General features: G+C 38.8%; 1 protein-coding gene across 1 annotated transcript in view; it reads left to right on the top strand.

The window, feature by feature from the left end:
• Nucleotides 1–17697, top strand: part of fstl5 (follistatin-like 5) — a 502898-nt gene that overhangs the window by 331931 nt on the left and 153270 nt on the right. Inside the window, exons 4-5 of the mRNA XM_059964959.1 lie at nucleotides 3647–3813; nucleotides 16752–16872. Of these exons, the coding sequence (XP_059820942.1) occupies nucleotides 3647–3813; nucleotides 16752–16872 (288 nt within the window). The remainder of the gene's footprint in view (nucleotides 1–3646; nucleotides 3814–16751; nucleotides 16873–17697) is intronic.

Raw genomic sequence — 17697 nt, 5'->3', positions numbered from 1 at the left:
GTGTTCAAGAAAATATTAATGCTGTTTTGGTTGGTTGAACATTAAATGGATGTTATGAACATGAACAGGAATGTAACACTTGCTATTTTCCAGTCCTTGAGTGCTTTCCTTGAATTTATAGATGGTGAGAATATTACGCTTAGGATATCTGTAATTTACTTCCTTCTTTCTCCAGGCAAACTAAAATGTATCCTATTTGAACTGACTAATTTGTCCACTTTCAGTGCAGCTAGCTACTCATATATCTCTCCCATCAATTTTAACCTGTCCATGTCTTAATACATCTTCTTCCACTGTAAGTAGATCATCATTTTCTTTATGATTTGACATGAATTGGGATAAAATTGTATTGGGATCCGGTTGAAGATTTTTTAAGGCATTGTGAATTGTAGTGTGTGGATAACAAAAATGGTTGATGTAATCTTTGAAAATGCAACAGCAACCTTTTAATAAAAGGGTACAATGTTTTAGAAAAGGCTGTAAGTTATAAAGTGGTACTGTAAGTTCCAAGACCACAACTGTAAGACTAGAAGATACAGGAGCAAAATTAAGCTACTTTATCAGGTCTGCTCCATCATTCAGTCATGGTTGATGCATTTTTCCCCTCATCCCCATTCCCTGGTCTTCTCCTCATAATCTTTGATGCCATGTCCAATCAAGAACCTATCAATCTTTACCTTAAGTATACCCAATGACCTGGCCTTCACAGCAACCTGTGGTAACAAATTCAACAATTTCACCACCCTCTGGCTGAAGAGCATTTCCCCACACCTGTTTTAACTGGATGCCTCCTCTATCCTGAAGCTGTGTCCTCTTGTCCTAGACTCCCCACTATGGGAAACATCCTTTCCACATCTACTCTGTCTAGGTCTTTCAACATTAAAAAGGTTTCAATGAGATACCCCCCTCATCCTTCTGAGGTCCGGTGAGCACAGACCCAGAGCCATCAAACGTTCCTTGTATGGGAACCCTTTCATTCCCAGAACCAATCCATTAAACCTCCTCTGAACCTTCTCCAATGCCAGTGCATCTTTTTTTTTTTAGGTGAGGAGCCCAAAACTGTTCACAATACTCATGGTGAGACCTCACCAGGGCCTTATAAAGCCTCAGCATCACATCAATGCTGATATATTCTAGACCTTTTGAAATGAATGCTAACATTCATTTCAAGTCCTTGTATATGTGATGCACTTTAATATAAAAGAAAGTCTTGTATTTATACAAAGTCTTTCAAATCATTTTCAGAACTTACCAAAGCACTTTATATTCATTGAAATATCTCTTCGGGTGTGTTGTGCCCAGTTGTAATGTAGAAAATACAAGTCAATTGTACACACAAAATGCAGGAGGAGCTCAGCATGTCAGGCAACATTTATGGAAATGAATAAGCAGTCAACATTTTGGGCTGTGACCCTTCTTCAGGACTGAAAAAGAAAGAAGACACCAGAATAAAAAGCTGGTGGAAAGGGAAAGGAGGCTAGCTGGAAAGTGATAGTTGAAGCCAGGTGGGTGGGAAATGACAAGGGCTGGAGAAGAAGGAATCTGATAGGAGAGGAGAGTGGACCATAGGGAAAGGGGCCCAGAGTGAAGTAGTAAGCAGGTGTGAAGAGGTAAAAGGTCAGAGTGGAGTAAAGGGGATGGGGGTGTGTTTTACCAGAAAGTAAAATATCAAGTCCTATAAATAGCCCTACGATAATGCTCAGATGACCAAGTTAGTAATATTGATTGAGAAATTAGGAACAGACTGAACACCATGAAGAATTTCTTGAAAAGATTTTGAGAAATCATCCAGAGAGTGGTGAACCTGTAAAACATTCCACCACAAATCGTAGTGGAAGCCTTCTTGCTGGATGTATTTAAGAATGAGATAGATTTCTAGACAGAAAAACATTAAAGTGGTAGGGAAAAATATTGCAAATATGATATCAAGATAAAAGATAAGCAATGATCTCATTGAATTATAGAGCAGCTTTGAGGAATTGCTGACCTATTCCTTTTCTCTATGTTTCTATATTTTTCCAAAAGTAAAAATGAAAAGTTAAACTAAAAAAAATTGTTCACTTGGGCAGAATGAGTTAAAGTTCAAAGTACATTTATGATCAAAGGAAACATATCACCATGTACAATACTGAGATTTACTTTCTTGCAAGCATAATCAATAAATCTATAATAGAACAATAACCATAATAGAATCAATGAAAGACCAGATCAACTGGGTGTATAACCAGAGTGCAAAAGACAACAATCTGTGCCAATACAAAAGAAATAATAATAATAAATAAATAAAGAAGCAATAAATATCAAGAACATCAGATGAATAGTCCTTGAAAGTGAGTCCACAGATTGTGAAAACATTTCAATGATGGGGCAAGTGAAATTGAGTGACATTACCTCCCTTAGTTCAAGAGCCTGATGGTTGAGGGGGTAATAATTCTTCCTGAACCTGGTGGTGTGAGTCTTGAGACTCCTGTACCTTCTTCCTGATTGCAGCAGTGAAAAGAGAGCATGATTCTTGATGATGGATGCTGCTTTCCTGCGACAATGCTCTGTGTAGATGTGCTCATGGTTGGGAGGGCTTTACCCATCACGGACTGAGCTGTATCCACTACTTTTTCATGATTTTCTTTTCAAGGGCTTTGGTGTTTCCATACCAAGCTGTGATACAGCCAATCAATATATTCTCCACCATACATCTATAGAAATTTGTTAAAGTTTTAGGTGTCAAATTGAATTTTCACAAACTCCTAAGAAAGTAGAGACACTGCCATGCTTTCTTCATAATTGTGCTTATGGACTGGGCCCATGACAAGTCCTCTGAAATGACAACACCGAGGAATGTAAATTTGCTGACCCTCTCCAACTCTGATCATCTGATAGTTCCTCTTCCTGAAGTCCTCGGTCTTGCTTACATTGAGTAAGAGATTGTGTTGTGGCACCACTCAGTCAGATTTTCGATCTCCCTCCTGTATGCTGACTCATCACCACTTTTGAGTCAACGGTGGTGTCTTCAGCAAACTCGAATATGGCATTGGAGCCATGCTTAGCCACACAGTCGTAAGTATTCACCTGTTCTGATGGTGATTGTGGAGGAGATGCTCTTGTTTAGCTCAATGCAATCAAAATGACTTTTTGTCGTGCATATGTATAAAATGTGCTTATTAACATTATTTTTATAATAGCATCACAGCTACTCCAAAATAATTTATCTGTTAATTTCTTATGATTTTGCTATCACAATATGCAAGCCAGATCTTACTGAATTATATTGAATGAATTTGGCATTAAACAAATACTTGTATTTTGTATAAATATATAAATGTTTGGGGATATTTTGGTTGGGAATGGAAATATAACTATATTTCTTGCCTGCTGTTGATACTTCAAATTATTTGATTCTCTGAATATTTATTGTTTTTGGAAATTTACATCCCATTTAATTTCTGCACTCCTTTCAAACTCACTACAAACATATCTAAAGTAAAAGGCTTTTCATGCATGATATTAGTCAATCCCAATGAGAAATAAATGTCCTTTGAAGACTTCTTGGAATCTTTTTAAAAATATTTCTGATTTGTTATTATATTCAAACATTTTAATCAGATCAACAGGAAATGTTAACTAATCTCAAAAAATATTATTTTTCCAGAGGTGGTTCAATTGAGTCTGGCAGAAGATCAGAAAGTGAGTGTAACTACGGCAACAGTGGGGCAGAGTGCAGTCCTAACATGTTCAATTCAGGGAATCCTCAGGCCACCAATAATTTGGAAACGCAACAATATTGTTCTTAATAACTTGGATCTGGAAGATATCAGTGTAAGTGATGTTTTTTGTTGAGGTAAATGCTTCTTTATCTTATAAAACTTTGAATTTAGTTTGCGATTTAGACTGTTTTTTCAATCATAATTATCTCAGGGTCAGATTCTTATTTATTTATCACATGTTCATTGAAACATACAGTGAACTGTGTCAATTGCATTAACAACCAACACAACCTCGGAATGTACTGAGGACAGCCCACAAGTGTTACCACACATTCTGGTGCCGACACAACATTCCCACAATGTTCAGCAGAACAACACAAGCAACACCAACAACACAAAACCAGAACAAACCGCTTTACCACCTTCACACACTCACACTCCAACCCCAGCACTGGGCACCTCCATGCCTCTGGCCTCCAGTGCTTAGCCCTGGACACTTAGACTCACAGGCATCAGTTCTCTGACATCCAGTTCCTGGCCTGGACTCGCAAACTCACAGGCATCAGTCCTCCAGAAAAATTTCATCCACATGTTGCTGGGCAACTTGACAATGACGTGTGTCTGCCCATAATCTCCAAAGCTGGCTGATTTGCTGCTGTCGGTTTACTTATGTCTTCAGCATTGATAACCAGTTCTTTAGGAGAGGGATTTTCATTTCATCACCTCATGATCAATAATTTGAAAATATTGTCAATGTATCATGCAAATTTTTATTCCACTTTATAAAGAGTTATGTGTGAAAAAATGTAATGAAATCTATCTCAAAAATGGTGAATAATGCTCAGAAGTTAGTATTCTAATGACTACCTATGTGATTTTCCCATTAGTACCATCTAATATCATGGACCTTTATCAGCTTGCCCACATATATAACAGCCTGCCCACATATATAACAGCCTGTCTTGAGAGTGATCAAATGCGCAAAATTATTGCACATGCCATTCATGTCTTTGGCACACTGATTAGATCAATGTGTTAAACAATTTGTATCCTAGCCCCTCTGCAAGGTGATTCTTAAAGTTCATGACAGCACTCCAGCTGAAACTTCGAGGAAGTTAATTTGACAATATATATTCATTACATTTCATGCAACTTGGCGAAGAAAACTGCACAAGCAATGGGACTATAAGGAGCAAAAAGCCAATTGCCGGAGAGTCATGACAAAAGGATGAAATTGGTAGGAAGTGTGGCAAATAAAATTTAATATGGAGAGATGTGCATCTTGAAAATTAAGCGGGAGAGCGATAACATAATTTAACCTGATACAGCAGCACAAACCTTGGCTTATGTTCACAAATATTTGAAGGGCAAAACAAGTTTTTGTCTGTTAAAGTACATTTATGTATTTGTTATATGATGATCACTGGCAGGCCCTATATTCCTTGTCCATCTGCAGCATGTAGGATTGTTGGCAGCCAGGCAAGGCATAATATTTACAGGGTACCCGAGCAATTTTTTGGCAAGCCTGCTGAATTTGACAGCTGGACCTATGGAAATAGTCTTGCACTTCCTGCTATAAGCACTTCATTACTTATGGCTTCTATAGATGTGCAACTGAGAGCATCCCACATGGTATAGAAACTGCACTGTGTCAAACAGGAGGACTCTGCAGCAGGTAGTTAAAACTGCCCAGTGCATCACCAACTTCTTGGTAGTGGCTACCCACCACCAAGAAAATAGAGTGTACATAGAAAGGTGTCAGAAAAATGCCAGCAATATCACGAAGGATCCTACTCACTCTGCCCATGGACGGTTTCCCATCAGGGAAGAGGCTATTCAGCATCCATGCCGGGATCCCCAGTATCAAGAACAGTTTCCCCAAGCTGTCAGGCTGATGAACACCTCCACCCATTAACCCACCCTACTACACCTTATATACAGATACTTCTGTACCTTGCTCCTGTCACTTTGTGTACATACTGTCAGTCTATGTATATAAGCTATTTTATGTATTTATATTTATTGTGTTCTTTATGTCTGTGTTTTTTATGCTGCATCAGATCAGGAGAAACAATGATTATGTTCTCTTTATTCTTGTGACTGAAGAATGACAATAAGCCATCTTGAATCTTGAGGATGACCAGATTTATAAGCTGGCTGTCCATTGAGCAGAGTTCAACAATGGGGTGTTCCTGATGTTTCTCAAAGGTTTGAGGGCTGATAAACAGACAAAGCTCCCGGTGATGATCCCAGCAGAAGGTAGAGAGGGTCACCACTGGTTGGGCTTCTTTGGGGTATTGGGAAGGCACTGCTCTTTTTACAGGCCAATATGGGACACACTGAGATGCATTGACCTTTAAACAGGTCAGCAATTGAATGTGGGAAATATATTTAATCTTCTATAAAATGCCCCTCTTCTCAGAACACCTGCACTCCAAACTTCCTGATTACAGAAACTTTTTCAGAGGTGCAGTCACAATAGTTTTTTATCACAAGATTTAACTTGTTGTAATGATGTCTGCCTACTTGTAGGGAGAGTAGATGAATTAATATTGAACCTTTTCAGCACAGAAGCAAGGATGTTTTCATATATATGTATAACCCCTTCAGAAGGATGTAAAAACCCTGAATACTACAGAGGAGATGTGGAACGATGCTACCATCTGAGGGGCTTTCATTACATGGAGGAACTGGAGAAATGGAGTTACTTTCTTTAGAGCAAGGAAGGATAAAATTAAATTTTACTGAGTTCAGGATTGTGGCAGGATTTGGTTGGAGTTGACAGAGAAAATTCACTTCTACCACCAGGACATATAGTGTGTGTAGAAATTCTTTGCGGAAGTAACAGACAGGATAGAAAACGGAGAGTCACTGACTGTTGTTTACTTGGATTTTCAGAAAACCTTTGTCAACGTGCCACACACATGAGGCACTTAGCAAGACGAGTGCCCATGGTGTTACAGGAAAGATACTAGCATGGATAGAGCATTGGTTGTTTGGCAGGAGGCAAAGATTGGGAAAAAGGAGGCCTCTTCTGGTTGGCTGCCAGTGACCAGTGGTGATCCACAAATATCAGTGTTGGGAACACTACTTTTCACTATATATATATATCAATGACTTGGGTGACAGAATTGATGGCTTTGTGGCTAGGTTTGTGGATGATATGAAGATAGGTGGATTGGCAGATAGTGCTGAGGAAGCAGGGTGTCTGTAAAAGGACTTAGACAGATTGTGAGGATGGGCAAACAAATGGCAGCTGGAATATAGTGAAGGGAAGTGCATGGTTATGAACTTTGGTAGAAGAAATAAATGAATAAGTTTAGGACCAAAGGACACAGCTTCAGAATAGGACACGCATTTGGAATAGATATGAGGTGGAATTTCTTTAACCAAAGGGTATATAACCTGTGGAACTCATTGCCACAGCCTGTTGTGGAGCAAGTCATTGGATATAGTTAAAGTGGAATTTGATAGATTCTTGATTAGTCAGAGCATCAACGACTATGGGGAGAAGACAGGAGAATGGGATTGAGAGGGATAATAAATCAGACATGATTGAATGGTGGAGCAGAATCGATGGGCCAAATGGCCAAATTCTGCTTCTATGTCTAATGGTCTTATATTTAAAATAATTGACAAATAAATTTAATGTGGAAAAAAATGGACAATTTTACCCAAGTAATTATGATTTAGAATACACTCACTGAAATGTCAGTGATGGTTTTCAAAAGTGAATTACAAAATGTTTTCCAGAAATAATTGCTGGGTTAAGAGGCAGGATCAGAGGATTATTGGATTATTCTTTCAAGCAGCCTCATGATGGATGCAGTGAGATGAAAAGTGTCCTAGTGCTGTGCTCGGAAAAAAGCCTCTCATGCTTCTAAAGCCGAAGAAATATGGTGAGGGTGATCAAGTTCTGCCCTGCTGCTTTCAACTACTATAATCTGGGTACTCATCTTGATTGAACCACACCAGGTGAAAGAATACCTTCTTCAGAAACAAAGTGGATACAGACTGTGGCAAACAGCATGGGAAAGAGATTATCATGGCTATAGGGATACAAGAGCTTGTGGCATCAAACAGCACTAGCCTTAGCACTTAGCTTTTAGAAACATCTGCAATGACATCACATTAACAAATAAGTCACAGTAATATACTTCAGCTGAGCACAAAGATCTGAGCTGCACAGTGTCAGTATTTAAGTAGACTTCTCAATAATGATGAGCATATTTTATTAATGAAAGCCTCAAGATTTTTCAGTGTTTTCATAGGCTTAAATCTTTTTTCAGTTGTTTAAGATAAAATGAATAAACCTTTAAAATTATGTCAGAGTAAAATTAATATTCTCTTTAATTTTGAATTGATTCTTCTGAATTCACATATCAGTCTTAGTAATTATTTAAATTACTCCATGAGCAGAAGTGAAATGGATCAAAAACTTCTGCTTTCTGTGGTAATGAATACTGCAATCGGGAGGCGATAACACCTTTAGAATGAGGTATTAAGCCAGGACTATGAACCTGTCTGAGGTGATGTGTGTTTTGATGTGTGCTGACAGATGACTGAACCCAGGTGTGGGTGATAAAACAGATTCCCATGTGGAGACAGAAACAAGAGTTCATTCATATCAGTTCAAACAGATTGGTGGCTCGACCGAGCGACACTGCGAGACAAATCATTCCGGAAACACAATGACCCTGCGAGGAGCGCTAATCAGGAGTCCCTTTAAATAATCACAGTACACAGAAAACGCTTGCCAGTCAAAATAAACTTGACAAATTCAACAGAAGGCACAAGGGCTTAATGCCTTTAGATAAAACAAGAATTAACAGACAGAGGTCCACAGAAACGCGAGACTCAATATCTAAGATCCCATTGCAGTATTTTGAAGTTCAGAAAGTTATACATGTCCATTGCTTGGATGACATTTGCCATAAATTACATTGTTCTTCGTGAGAGCTTTCTGGCTGCAAGTTGTTCGGATACGAGGGGTGATCAAACTTATTCTTTCCATCAAGGAAATGGATGATGAGTCTGCAGGCATAATTAGGAGTCAGGTGGTGTGCTGCTGGGACAACACACGAGAGCACCCTGCCAGAGGACAAGGTACTGCAGAGCTTTGCCTCTGTCAAAGCTTGGGAGGTTTTCTATCTTTGCCTTTAAATCTTTAATTTTGAGGGCTATGTTCAAACTATTGTAGCAAGCGCAAGTAGGAACATAAGAATTTAGAGTAGGAATAGGTCATTTTGCCCCTGAATTCTATTCTGACAATCATTAAAATGGTGGTGACATTCCACCTTGGTAGCTATTTTCCTGTCCAAAATCACTTGATTCTTTTGTTACTCAGAAATCTCTCAGAATCAGTTTTGAATGTAATCAGTGGCTGAGCCTCCATGGCTCTCTCGGGCAGCAGATTTAAAAGATTCATCACCCTTTGAGTTAAGAGATTGCCCCTCGTTAAATTACCTACCTTTAAGCCCTAATTTTAGACTCTTCAGTCAGAGTCTCTTCATCCTCTCATACCTACCCTCTCTCAAGCTCTCTAAGTATTTTGCACATTTCAATGAGAGTAGCACTCATTCTTCTAAACTCTCAACTGGAGGCCTAACCTGCTTAATCTTTCCTCATATGACAGGCCTGTGATCTTAAGAATCAATCTGATAAATGTTTGCTGCAATTTATCAGTAGGAAAACATAAAATTATTAATTATTTAAAACATTATAAAATCTGCAAATTTAAAATTAAAACATTCAAATAAAATAAATGAAAAACAAATGACTTCTTTTTTCCCTCCCAGTCTTGAAATCTCATTCAGTTGAATGGGAACTTGATGGCTAGCTGGTTTAGAATTGGTAAGTGGACTCGTATACAGTGAATCATATACAAGTGGATTCGTATACAATGTGAGCATCAGCTGTTACTCAGCAAGACTAGGTTTACTACATTTAGTCACACACAGAGAATTCAAAGCTTACCAAGATTTAAACATACCCGACTCAAATGCTTTAAAGTCATAATTTTGATTGGAATCCAACAACTGCAGTCAGGAGATTTGTGGTGATAATACAAATCCACAGATATTATATAGATAAATGAATACATAAAATATGTATGGAGGCACGGCTGGCATTTGGCATCTTTCCAATTACTTATAAACATAACATTCATGCAAGAAAGGATAATACATTCCTATCAACATACTGTATACAGAGTCAGTTTTATGCAATTGTATCCAGAAAAGGTTGGTGATTTGCACAGCAAGACAAAAAAAAATCACAGCAGCAATTACAATTTTTCATTTCCCTTCTGAGCAGTTTGCTGTTGCTCTGGAGAATTTGTGCTTTTTATGAGTCTCACAGAGCATTGAAGGTGTAGCAGGATGCATCACACTGAACTCCAAAGGTCTGTCAATTTTGTTACATCAGTCTGCCATGGAACAATCAGCCTTGCAATGGTGGAAAAGGGATGCTTCAATAACTCAGAGATATGTGTGTATTGATTGTATTAATTTTGAGCGCTGAGGCAAAAGGATCATTCTTTCTATCTGGAAGAATCCAAGGAAAGGCTGATGGGAAGGGTGGAAGTACAAATGAAAGTGGTGAGAAAAGGAGGGCAATGGCATTGCAGAACGAGGCACAGAACTGGTGTCTAATATGTGCAATGAACAACTCAGTTTGCCTCTTTGTTCATTGGTGTAGATAATTCAATCAAAGGAGAGAAAAAAAGGCAAGATGCATTTTGCTGTTGTCAAAATATCTTAATAATTTCTTAAGAAAATTATCTATACTTAAAAACATTTTTAAAATGCTCACATGCCATGGAATACTTTTCTTCCTATTTCTCCCTTCAGTATTAGATACAAGAGACATTCATTGTCCTGCCCCTGGATGGTGGCACAGTTCAGGAACACTACTCTCCATCCTGAACCTTGGCCAAACTTTGCACCAAACCCTGAGATCAAAGTTAGGGCCAAGCATTTTCAGTCTTCTGTTGACTCAATCCTCAGAGCTACTGCTAAAAGAAATCAGTGAACATCTCATCTGTTATTAGACTTTTCTTTAGGCTCTTCTTACATGCTGTACAGGACAAACCAATTTTCTTGGGGCAGTCGTTTGTTTGAGAACTTCACAGAAAGAGGCGGTGAAGTGTGAAGCAAGCAGTTTGAGACATAGGTAATGTTCCAGGGCCCTACTATCAACATAACACCCCAACACACTTCCTTACCCAGTCATTCACCCTCCTTACTAGGATATTGAATCTGTGCCTATTGCAAGTACATGTCCAGTCATATTCATTGAAGCATCGCCTCGTAATGTATTACCTTCAACCCCATACCTCGATACAATGCCTCGCCACTGAACTAACAAACCTTTCACTTCTGATGGGAAACAGTTGCATGTCTATTGCAAAATATTTAGAAACATAGAAATCTACAGCACATTACAGGCTCTTCGCCCACAATGTTGTGCCAACCATGTAAACTACTCTAGAAACTGCCTAGAATTTTCCTACCACATAACCTTCTATTTTTCTAAGCTCCATGTACCTATCTTATAGTCTCTTAAAGACCCTATTGTATCTGACTCTACCACCTTCGCTGGCAGTGCATTCCACGCACCCAATACTCTCTGTATGAGAAACTTACCCCAACATCCCCTCTGTACCTACTTCCAAGCATCTTAAAATATATCCCACATCGTAGACATTTCAGCCCTGGGAAAAAGCCTCTGGCTATCCACACAATCAATGCCTCTCATCATCTTATACACCTCTATCAGATCACCTCTCATCCTCTGTCACTCAGAGGAGAAAAGGCCACGTTCACTTAATCTATTCTCATCAGGCATGCTCCCCAATCCAGGCAACATCCTTATAAGTGTCCTCTGCACTCTCTCTATAGCACTCACAACCTTCCTGTAGTGATGTGACCAGAACTGAACACAGTACTCCAAATGGAGTTTAACTCAGGTCTTGTAAAGAATAGAATTCCCTTTTGGCATAAAAATAACTACTGTGCTGAAATTTTGTCTTGCCACTTCAGTATTAAACATCATCTCAGTGAATGATATTAATGAAGACCCATAGCATCAGTTACAGAATCAAACTGTTTTTTCATATTTCTTTACAACACACAAGGGGACCAACTGGACCATCAGAGTAATCACAGCATTCCTGGTCACCAATTGTTTTACTGGAAGCCATTCTGTCACTCATGCCCTTTAATTCCCTGCTGATTCTCTTGCCACACAAGGGCCAATGTACAGCAACCAATTATACTGTGAACAAGTACCTCTTTGGGATGTGAGGGGAAATTTGACTCCCAGGGAAATGCATGCAATCACAGGAGAATGTGCGAATTCCAGACACCTAATGAGTCAGGTATGACCCTGCCACAGGTTGCTGGAACTGTGAAAGCAGCATAAACTGACAGCTTCCACTGAAATCCTGTTCTGTTTCTTTGCACCTAATTTTCCATAAGATATAGGAGTAGAATTAGGCCATTCCGCCCACTGAGTCTGCTCCACTCTTCAATCATGGCTGATGTTTTTTTTTCAACCCCATTGAGCCCGTTACACTTCTCCCCATAACACTTAACCCGATTGCCAATCAAGAACCTATCAACTTCTGCCTTAAATACACCCAATGATGGCTGCACCACCCTCTGTGGCAACAGATTCCACACATTCACTACCCTCTGGCTGAGGAAATTCTTCCTCACAACAGTTTTAAAGAGACATCTCTTTATTCTGTGGCCGTGCCATGAGATCCTAGACTCTACTACTATTGAAAATAACCTCTGCATGTCCACTGTATCCAGGCTTTTCCGTATCCAGTATTCCACTGAGAGGCCCCCTCATCCTTCTGATCTCCCTCGAATATAGGCAAACGGACATCAAACATGTTCCTTTCTGTGCTTTAGTCAAAAACTTAAATGTAATATTTATCAGCATGTTGATCATGTTTTATAAAAAATTTGCGAATTATATGTAGCTGCAAGACGTCTTAGACAAATAAACATTCACTTGCCGATGATACTAAGGTAGGAGGTGTTGTGGATAATGAGGTGGATTTTCAAAGCTTGCAGGGAGATTTATGCCGGTTAGAAGAATGGGCTGAACGTTGGCAGATGGAGTTTAATGCTGAGAAGTGTGAGGTTCTACATTTTGGCAGGAATAATCCAAATAGAACATACAGAGTAAATGGTAGGGCATTGAGGAATGCAGAGGAACAGAGAGATCTTGGAATAACTGTGCATAGTTCCCTGAAAGTGGAGTCTCATGTAGATAGGGTGGTGAAGAGGGCTTTTGGAACGCTGGCCTTTATAAATCAAAGCATTGAGTACAGAAGTTGGGATGTAATGCTAAAGTTTTACAAGGCATTGGTAAGGCCAAATTTGGAATATTGTGTGCAGTTCTGGTCACCGAATTATAGGAAAGATATCAATAAATTAGAGAGAGTGCAGAGACGATTTACTAGGATGTTGCCTGGGTTTCAGCAATTAAGTTACAGAGAAAGGTTGAACAACTTAGGTCTCTATTCATTGGAGCGTAGAAGGTTGAGGGGGGATTTGATCGAGGTATTTAAAATTTTGAGAGGGATAGATAGAGTTGACGTGAACAGGCTGTTTCCATTGAGAGTAGGGGAGATTCAAACGAGAGGACATGATTTGAGAGTTAGGGGGCAGAAGTTTAAGGGAAACACGAGGGGGTATTTCTTTACTCAAAGAGTGATAGCTGTGTGGAATGAGCTTCCTGTAGAAGTAGTAGAGGCCAGTTCAGTTGTGTCATTTAAGGTAAAGTTGGATAGGTATATGGACAGGAAAGGAATGGAGAGTTATGGGCTGAGTGCGGGTAGGTGGGACTAGGTGAGATTAAGGGTTCAGCATGGACTAGGAGGGCCAAGATGGCCTGTTTCTGTGCTGTGATTGTTATATGGTTATATGGTTATATACTTCAGAGCCAGCATCCAAAAAAGCCAAAACAGTCACTATTGTCACATTCACTGCCAGAAAATTTTTCAATCGATAGTTGAAGTATTGTTTTGGCATCTTAACACAGAAGTAAAGCTCTGGAAAATACTGCTGTGGCACAGGTTTTGCTGGACAAAGCTTGCCATTTTGAGCATGCTGTGTTTATCAGTCTGATCCCAAGCACCAGTTTGGAAGTTGAAGCTGGACGCAGATGATTAGTGAGGTCCTTTAATAAAGAGTACGCTGTGCTCCCTGCAAAGACAGGGTTGCCCTTTCTAAAATAATTGTACTAAGATCTATTCATCAAGTGTTATCTTTAACAATAAGAAACTTGTATTTATATCTTTCAGCAACCCTCAGTAAACCATGCTGTATGATGAATAACTTTGAACTTCAGGTGGTAACAAAAAACAGTTGATGTATACGGCAAGATCCCATAAACTCCATCAATTGAATGATCTGTTAATTTTGTTTTATTTCAGTCTTGTTTTAATGAGGAGAATTGGCCTGACCATTTTCCTTCACTTCAGTTTCTAGCATGGTATCGTTCATATTCATCTCCTCAACTACTAGAAGGAGCAAGCCCTTTGAAGAATCTTATTCTAAATGTTGTACACACTCAACAATGGAGCCTTGGGTTTAAGTCCAGAGTAGACTGGAGCTGAATATGTAATATGTAATACTGGGGACTAGTAGCCTTGGCCTGAACTCCAACACTCACAACTAAGCCCTTGACGGTCCTGTGAGCCCAGAACTCTGGCAAATAAGCACAGGATCTGAGCACAGGATAATCAGGCTAGGCCCAAGATAGACCAGGTTTGTGCCAGCCAGAATGGAGTAGATCTCAGTCCAGACACTAAAAATTAAATTTGAAACATACTAGGTCTAAGCCAGACTCTTAAATCTAAGCCTGGAATAATATGGGTCTGAGCTCAGACAAGATAGAACCAAGATTAAATTATCTGCAGCTGAGTTCAGGCAATCAGTAGTAAGCCTTGCATGGATGCATTTGAGCCCAGGCATGCAAGAGTAAGCTTGAATTGACCAGGTGGCAGCCATGTTAGATTCCCCTTCAGTACTTTAGATTCACCAGTTTCCATTGGCATGGTCTGGATCGCTGATAAAAAAGCCTGTCTGCCAATTACAGAGAAGGCCCTGTCTGCCCGCTAATCACAGAGAAAGTCCTGATTGGATCAACAGGAGGATAATTTGAACATAAACAAAAGGGTATCTATGCTCAATTGTTTATTTACCTTTAATAAACAGAAGTACACTCCAGCAAGAATGAGAGTAACTTCAGAGTATTAAAAGATAGCCTTGGTTAATCAGCTTTAAAGTGGTGGTAGTCTAATTTTTACTTTCCTAAGTTATTGTGTGTTATGTGCACTACTGTGCTTTACACCATGATCCAGGGAATCATTGTCTCATTTGGTGATAAACAACATATATAGTTAAATGACAATAAACTTGACTTGACTTAACTTGACAACAGGAACTAATATGGATGATGCTGAAGGAAATTCTGCTGAATTAAAAGTTTCTCTACAAAACAATACAGTGTAGCATGCTTAAGAGAGTACGTGGAGGATGCATAGAGTAAGGCTGGAAGAGGTGGTTTGTGGTGAGGAGAAGAGCTCTCAGCAGAAGCTATATCTGATCAAAGTACTTAGGGTGTGGTGGATAGGGGCCTTTCTTTTTTGACAAGCTGAGATTTCTAAACACAGCAGCTGACATTTGGAAAGATCAAAATGTTGTTTTTGAGTAAAGTCACCCAAGTGGCAGAGAAAGAAGTATAATTGTAGAGTGCTGTCCAGGCTTATTAGGAACGGTCCTGGAACATCACAGAGCATGACACAACACCATATCATTATAAATTCCTCTCTGCTCCTGTAGTTTATTCTCACCATTATCTCAGTCTACGTTCAACTCCTCATAAGTCAATTTCGTCCATGGTTTAATACTCTGTAGGAAAATGGTTTCTCCATTCTCTCTGAATTCATGCTCAGAATAATAAAGCTTTTGTATGGATCCCAACCCCATCTCATTTTAACACCATCTGTTATTACTTCAGTTTTATGAAAATAAACTGGTAGAACTTCATAGTATACTTTACAACACTCACAAGATTATAAACAGTTTGTAAATATGCCAGAATATATGCATGAGAACTATGGTTTTCCTTTAGAATGCCTGCTTAATAAAATTGAGTTTGTTAAAGCTAAAGGAAAAATGCTGGAAACGTTAATCAGAAGAAGGAAATCTGTGGAGGTTAACACCTTGAGTCAGTAGAACTATGACAAATCAGAAATCAAAGAGACTTTGCCATGCAGATAGAGGGAAAGGAGAACATAAGGGGTATCAGTGACAGGGTGGAGAATAATGGACATGAGCAACTGTGGTTGTGCTGGCTGAGAGATGGCGATAAAAGCTTATTAATCACAATTAATCTCGCTAAATGAGATGAATTTAAGTGAATTGTAAAAGGAAATTACTGTAGATATTGAGATAGGTTCTCCCCTGGATCACATCACCTACAAGTGATTTGAAAGTTGGTCACCAATAGTTCATTATTTTTATTGATATAAGCAATGGGCAAGCATAATCTGAAAATAGTGAAAAAAAATAAAATTGCATTAAAAATATTCTTCATATGAATGATTTACTGTCAAACATTTACAGTTCTGCATATCTCTTCTGGTGATATATATTCATCATGCTGAGAATTAAATATTCACAGCTCCTACTTGGCCTTTAAAATTGAAATAGAAATTATCACTCATCTCATAGCAGCCACATATATGACAGTTATTAATACAAGGCATTGTTGACCCTTTTTAAAACCTTTGTATTGTGCTTTAGCTATTTTATTGTTTAAGAAAATAATATTCTGCAGTTTGTTGCTTAACATTGATTTGCATCTTTGACAATAAACTTATGCAATGATTATAAGTATCATTACATTAAATGACAAAAGATTTTTATGGGATTTATTTAGTTTTAACAAATATGTGATTTATTTTCGAGGGTCAAAATACAAGGTTTATCTTAAATCAATTTTCACTAAAACTTTATCCCTTAGGATTTTGGAGATGATGGCTCACTGTATATAACCAAGGTAACCACAACTCACATGGGAAATTATAGCTGCCATGCAGATGGTTATGAAAAACTGTACCAGACTCATATCCTGCAAGTGAATGGCAAGTATAATTCATTATTATTATGACTATATAAATTACCTAATTTGCCATGATGTTATACTAGGCTTTCCTTTTTAGAATGTGTTTGTTTCTTCATGACCAAGTAGTAGTTTTACTATTGATGCTTTTTCAAAGGATGGAAGAGATGGTGCAATGGTAAGCAAGCTCTGGACAAAGGCTAAGAACATGTTTTGTGATAAGAAGTATTAACTATACCATAGTTGATTAAAATCACAGTTTTTTTTGGAAGGTAGAAAGTGCCTGGTTAAAAGAAGGAGTGGTTTTCAAGCACTGCATCACAGATTCCCACTGAGAATAAGGATGAAGGACAGTAAAATTCACCAGGAGGCACACTGTTCTCCTGATACGCAAAGCCCACTTGATGTCGTTTTTTTTTTATCCCAGACTTGTAAGTGGGTGAGCAACTCTGGTGGGAGCTGGTTTAAATATGCTAATCTCTCTTACTTATTAGATACTAGTGTACGTTTTCAGGCATTGCTCCCTTCACTTCTGACAGGCATTGTGCAGTTTAGTTTTACAGTGCTTAACCAAAAGCAGATCATGGAAGACCACAAAAATATGTTGAAATTATTAGTTTGGTCGTGCGCACAAAATAAATGTCTAAATCACTGAAGTTCTCTAGGCTTGACCTGATAGGTGGCTTTTCTATTTTCTATCCCCACTCCCCTCTCCCACACACAGACAGGACAATGCTTAGCAACCACAATTCACTGGCTTTGGCCTCTCGGTGACTTTAGGTACATAGGAAGGCCACAGCATGAACTTCCTGTACATCAGTGCAGAAAGTCAAAAAACATCTATGAG

This window comes from Hypanus sabinus, chromosome 3, assembly GCF_030144855.1.
Source record: "Hypanus sabinus isolate sHypSab1 chromosome 3, sHypSab1.hap1, whole genome shotgun sequence".
Classification (NCBI taxonomy): Eukaryota; Metazoa; Chordata; class Chondrichthyes; order Myliobatiformes; family Dasyatidae; genus Hypanus; species Hypanus sabinus.
The sequence above is the reverse complement of the archived record's forward strand: the minus strand, read 5'-3'. Positions and strand labels throughout refer to the sequence as shown.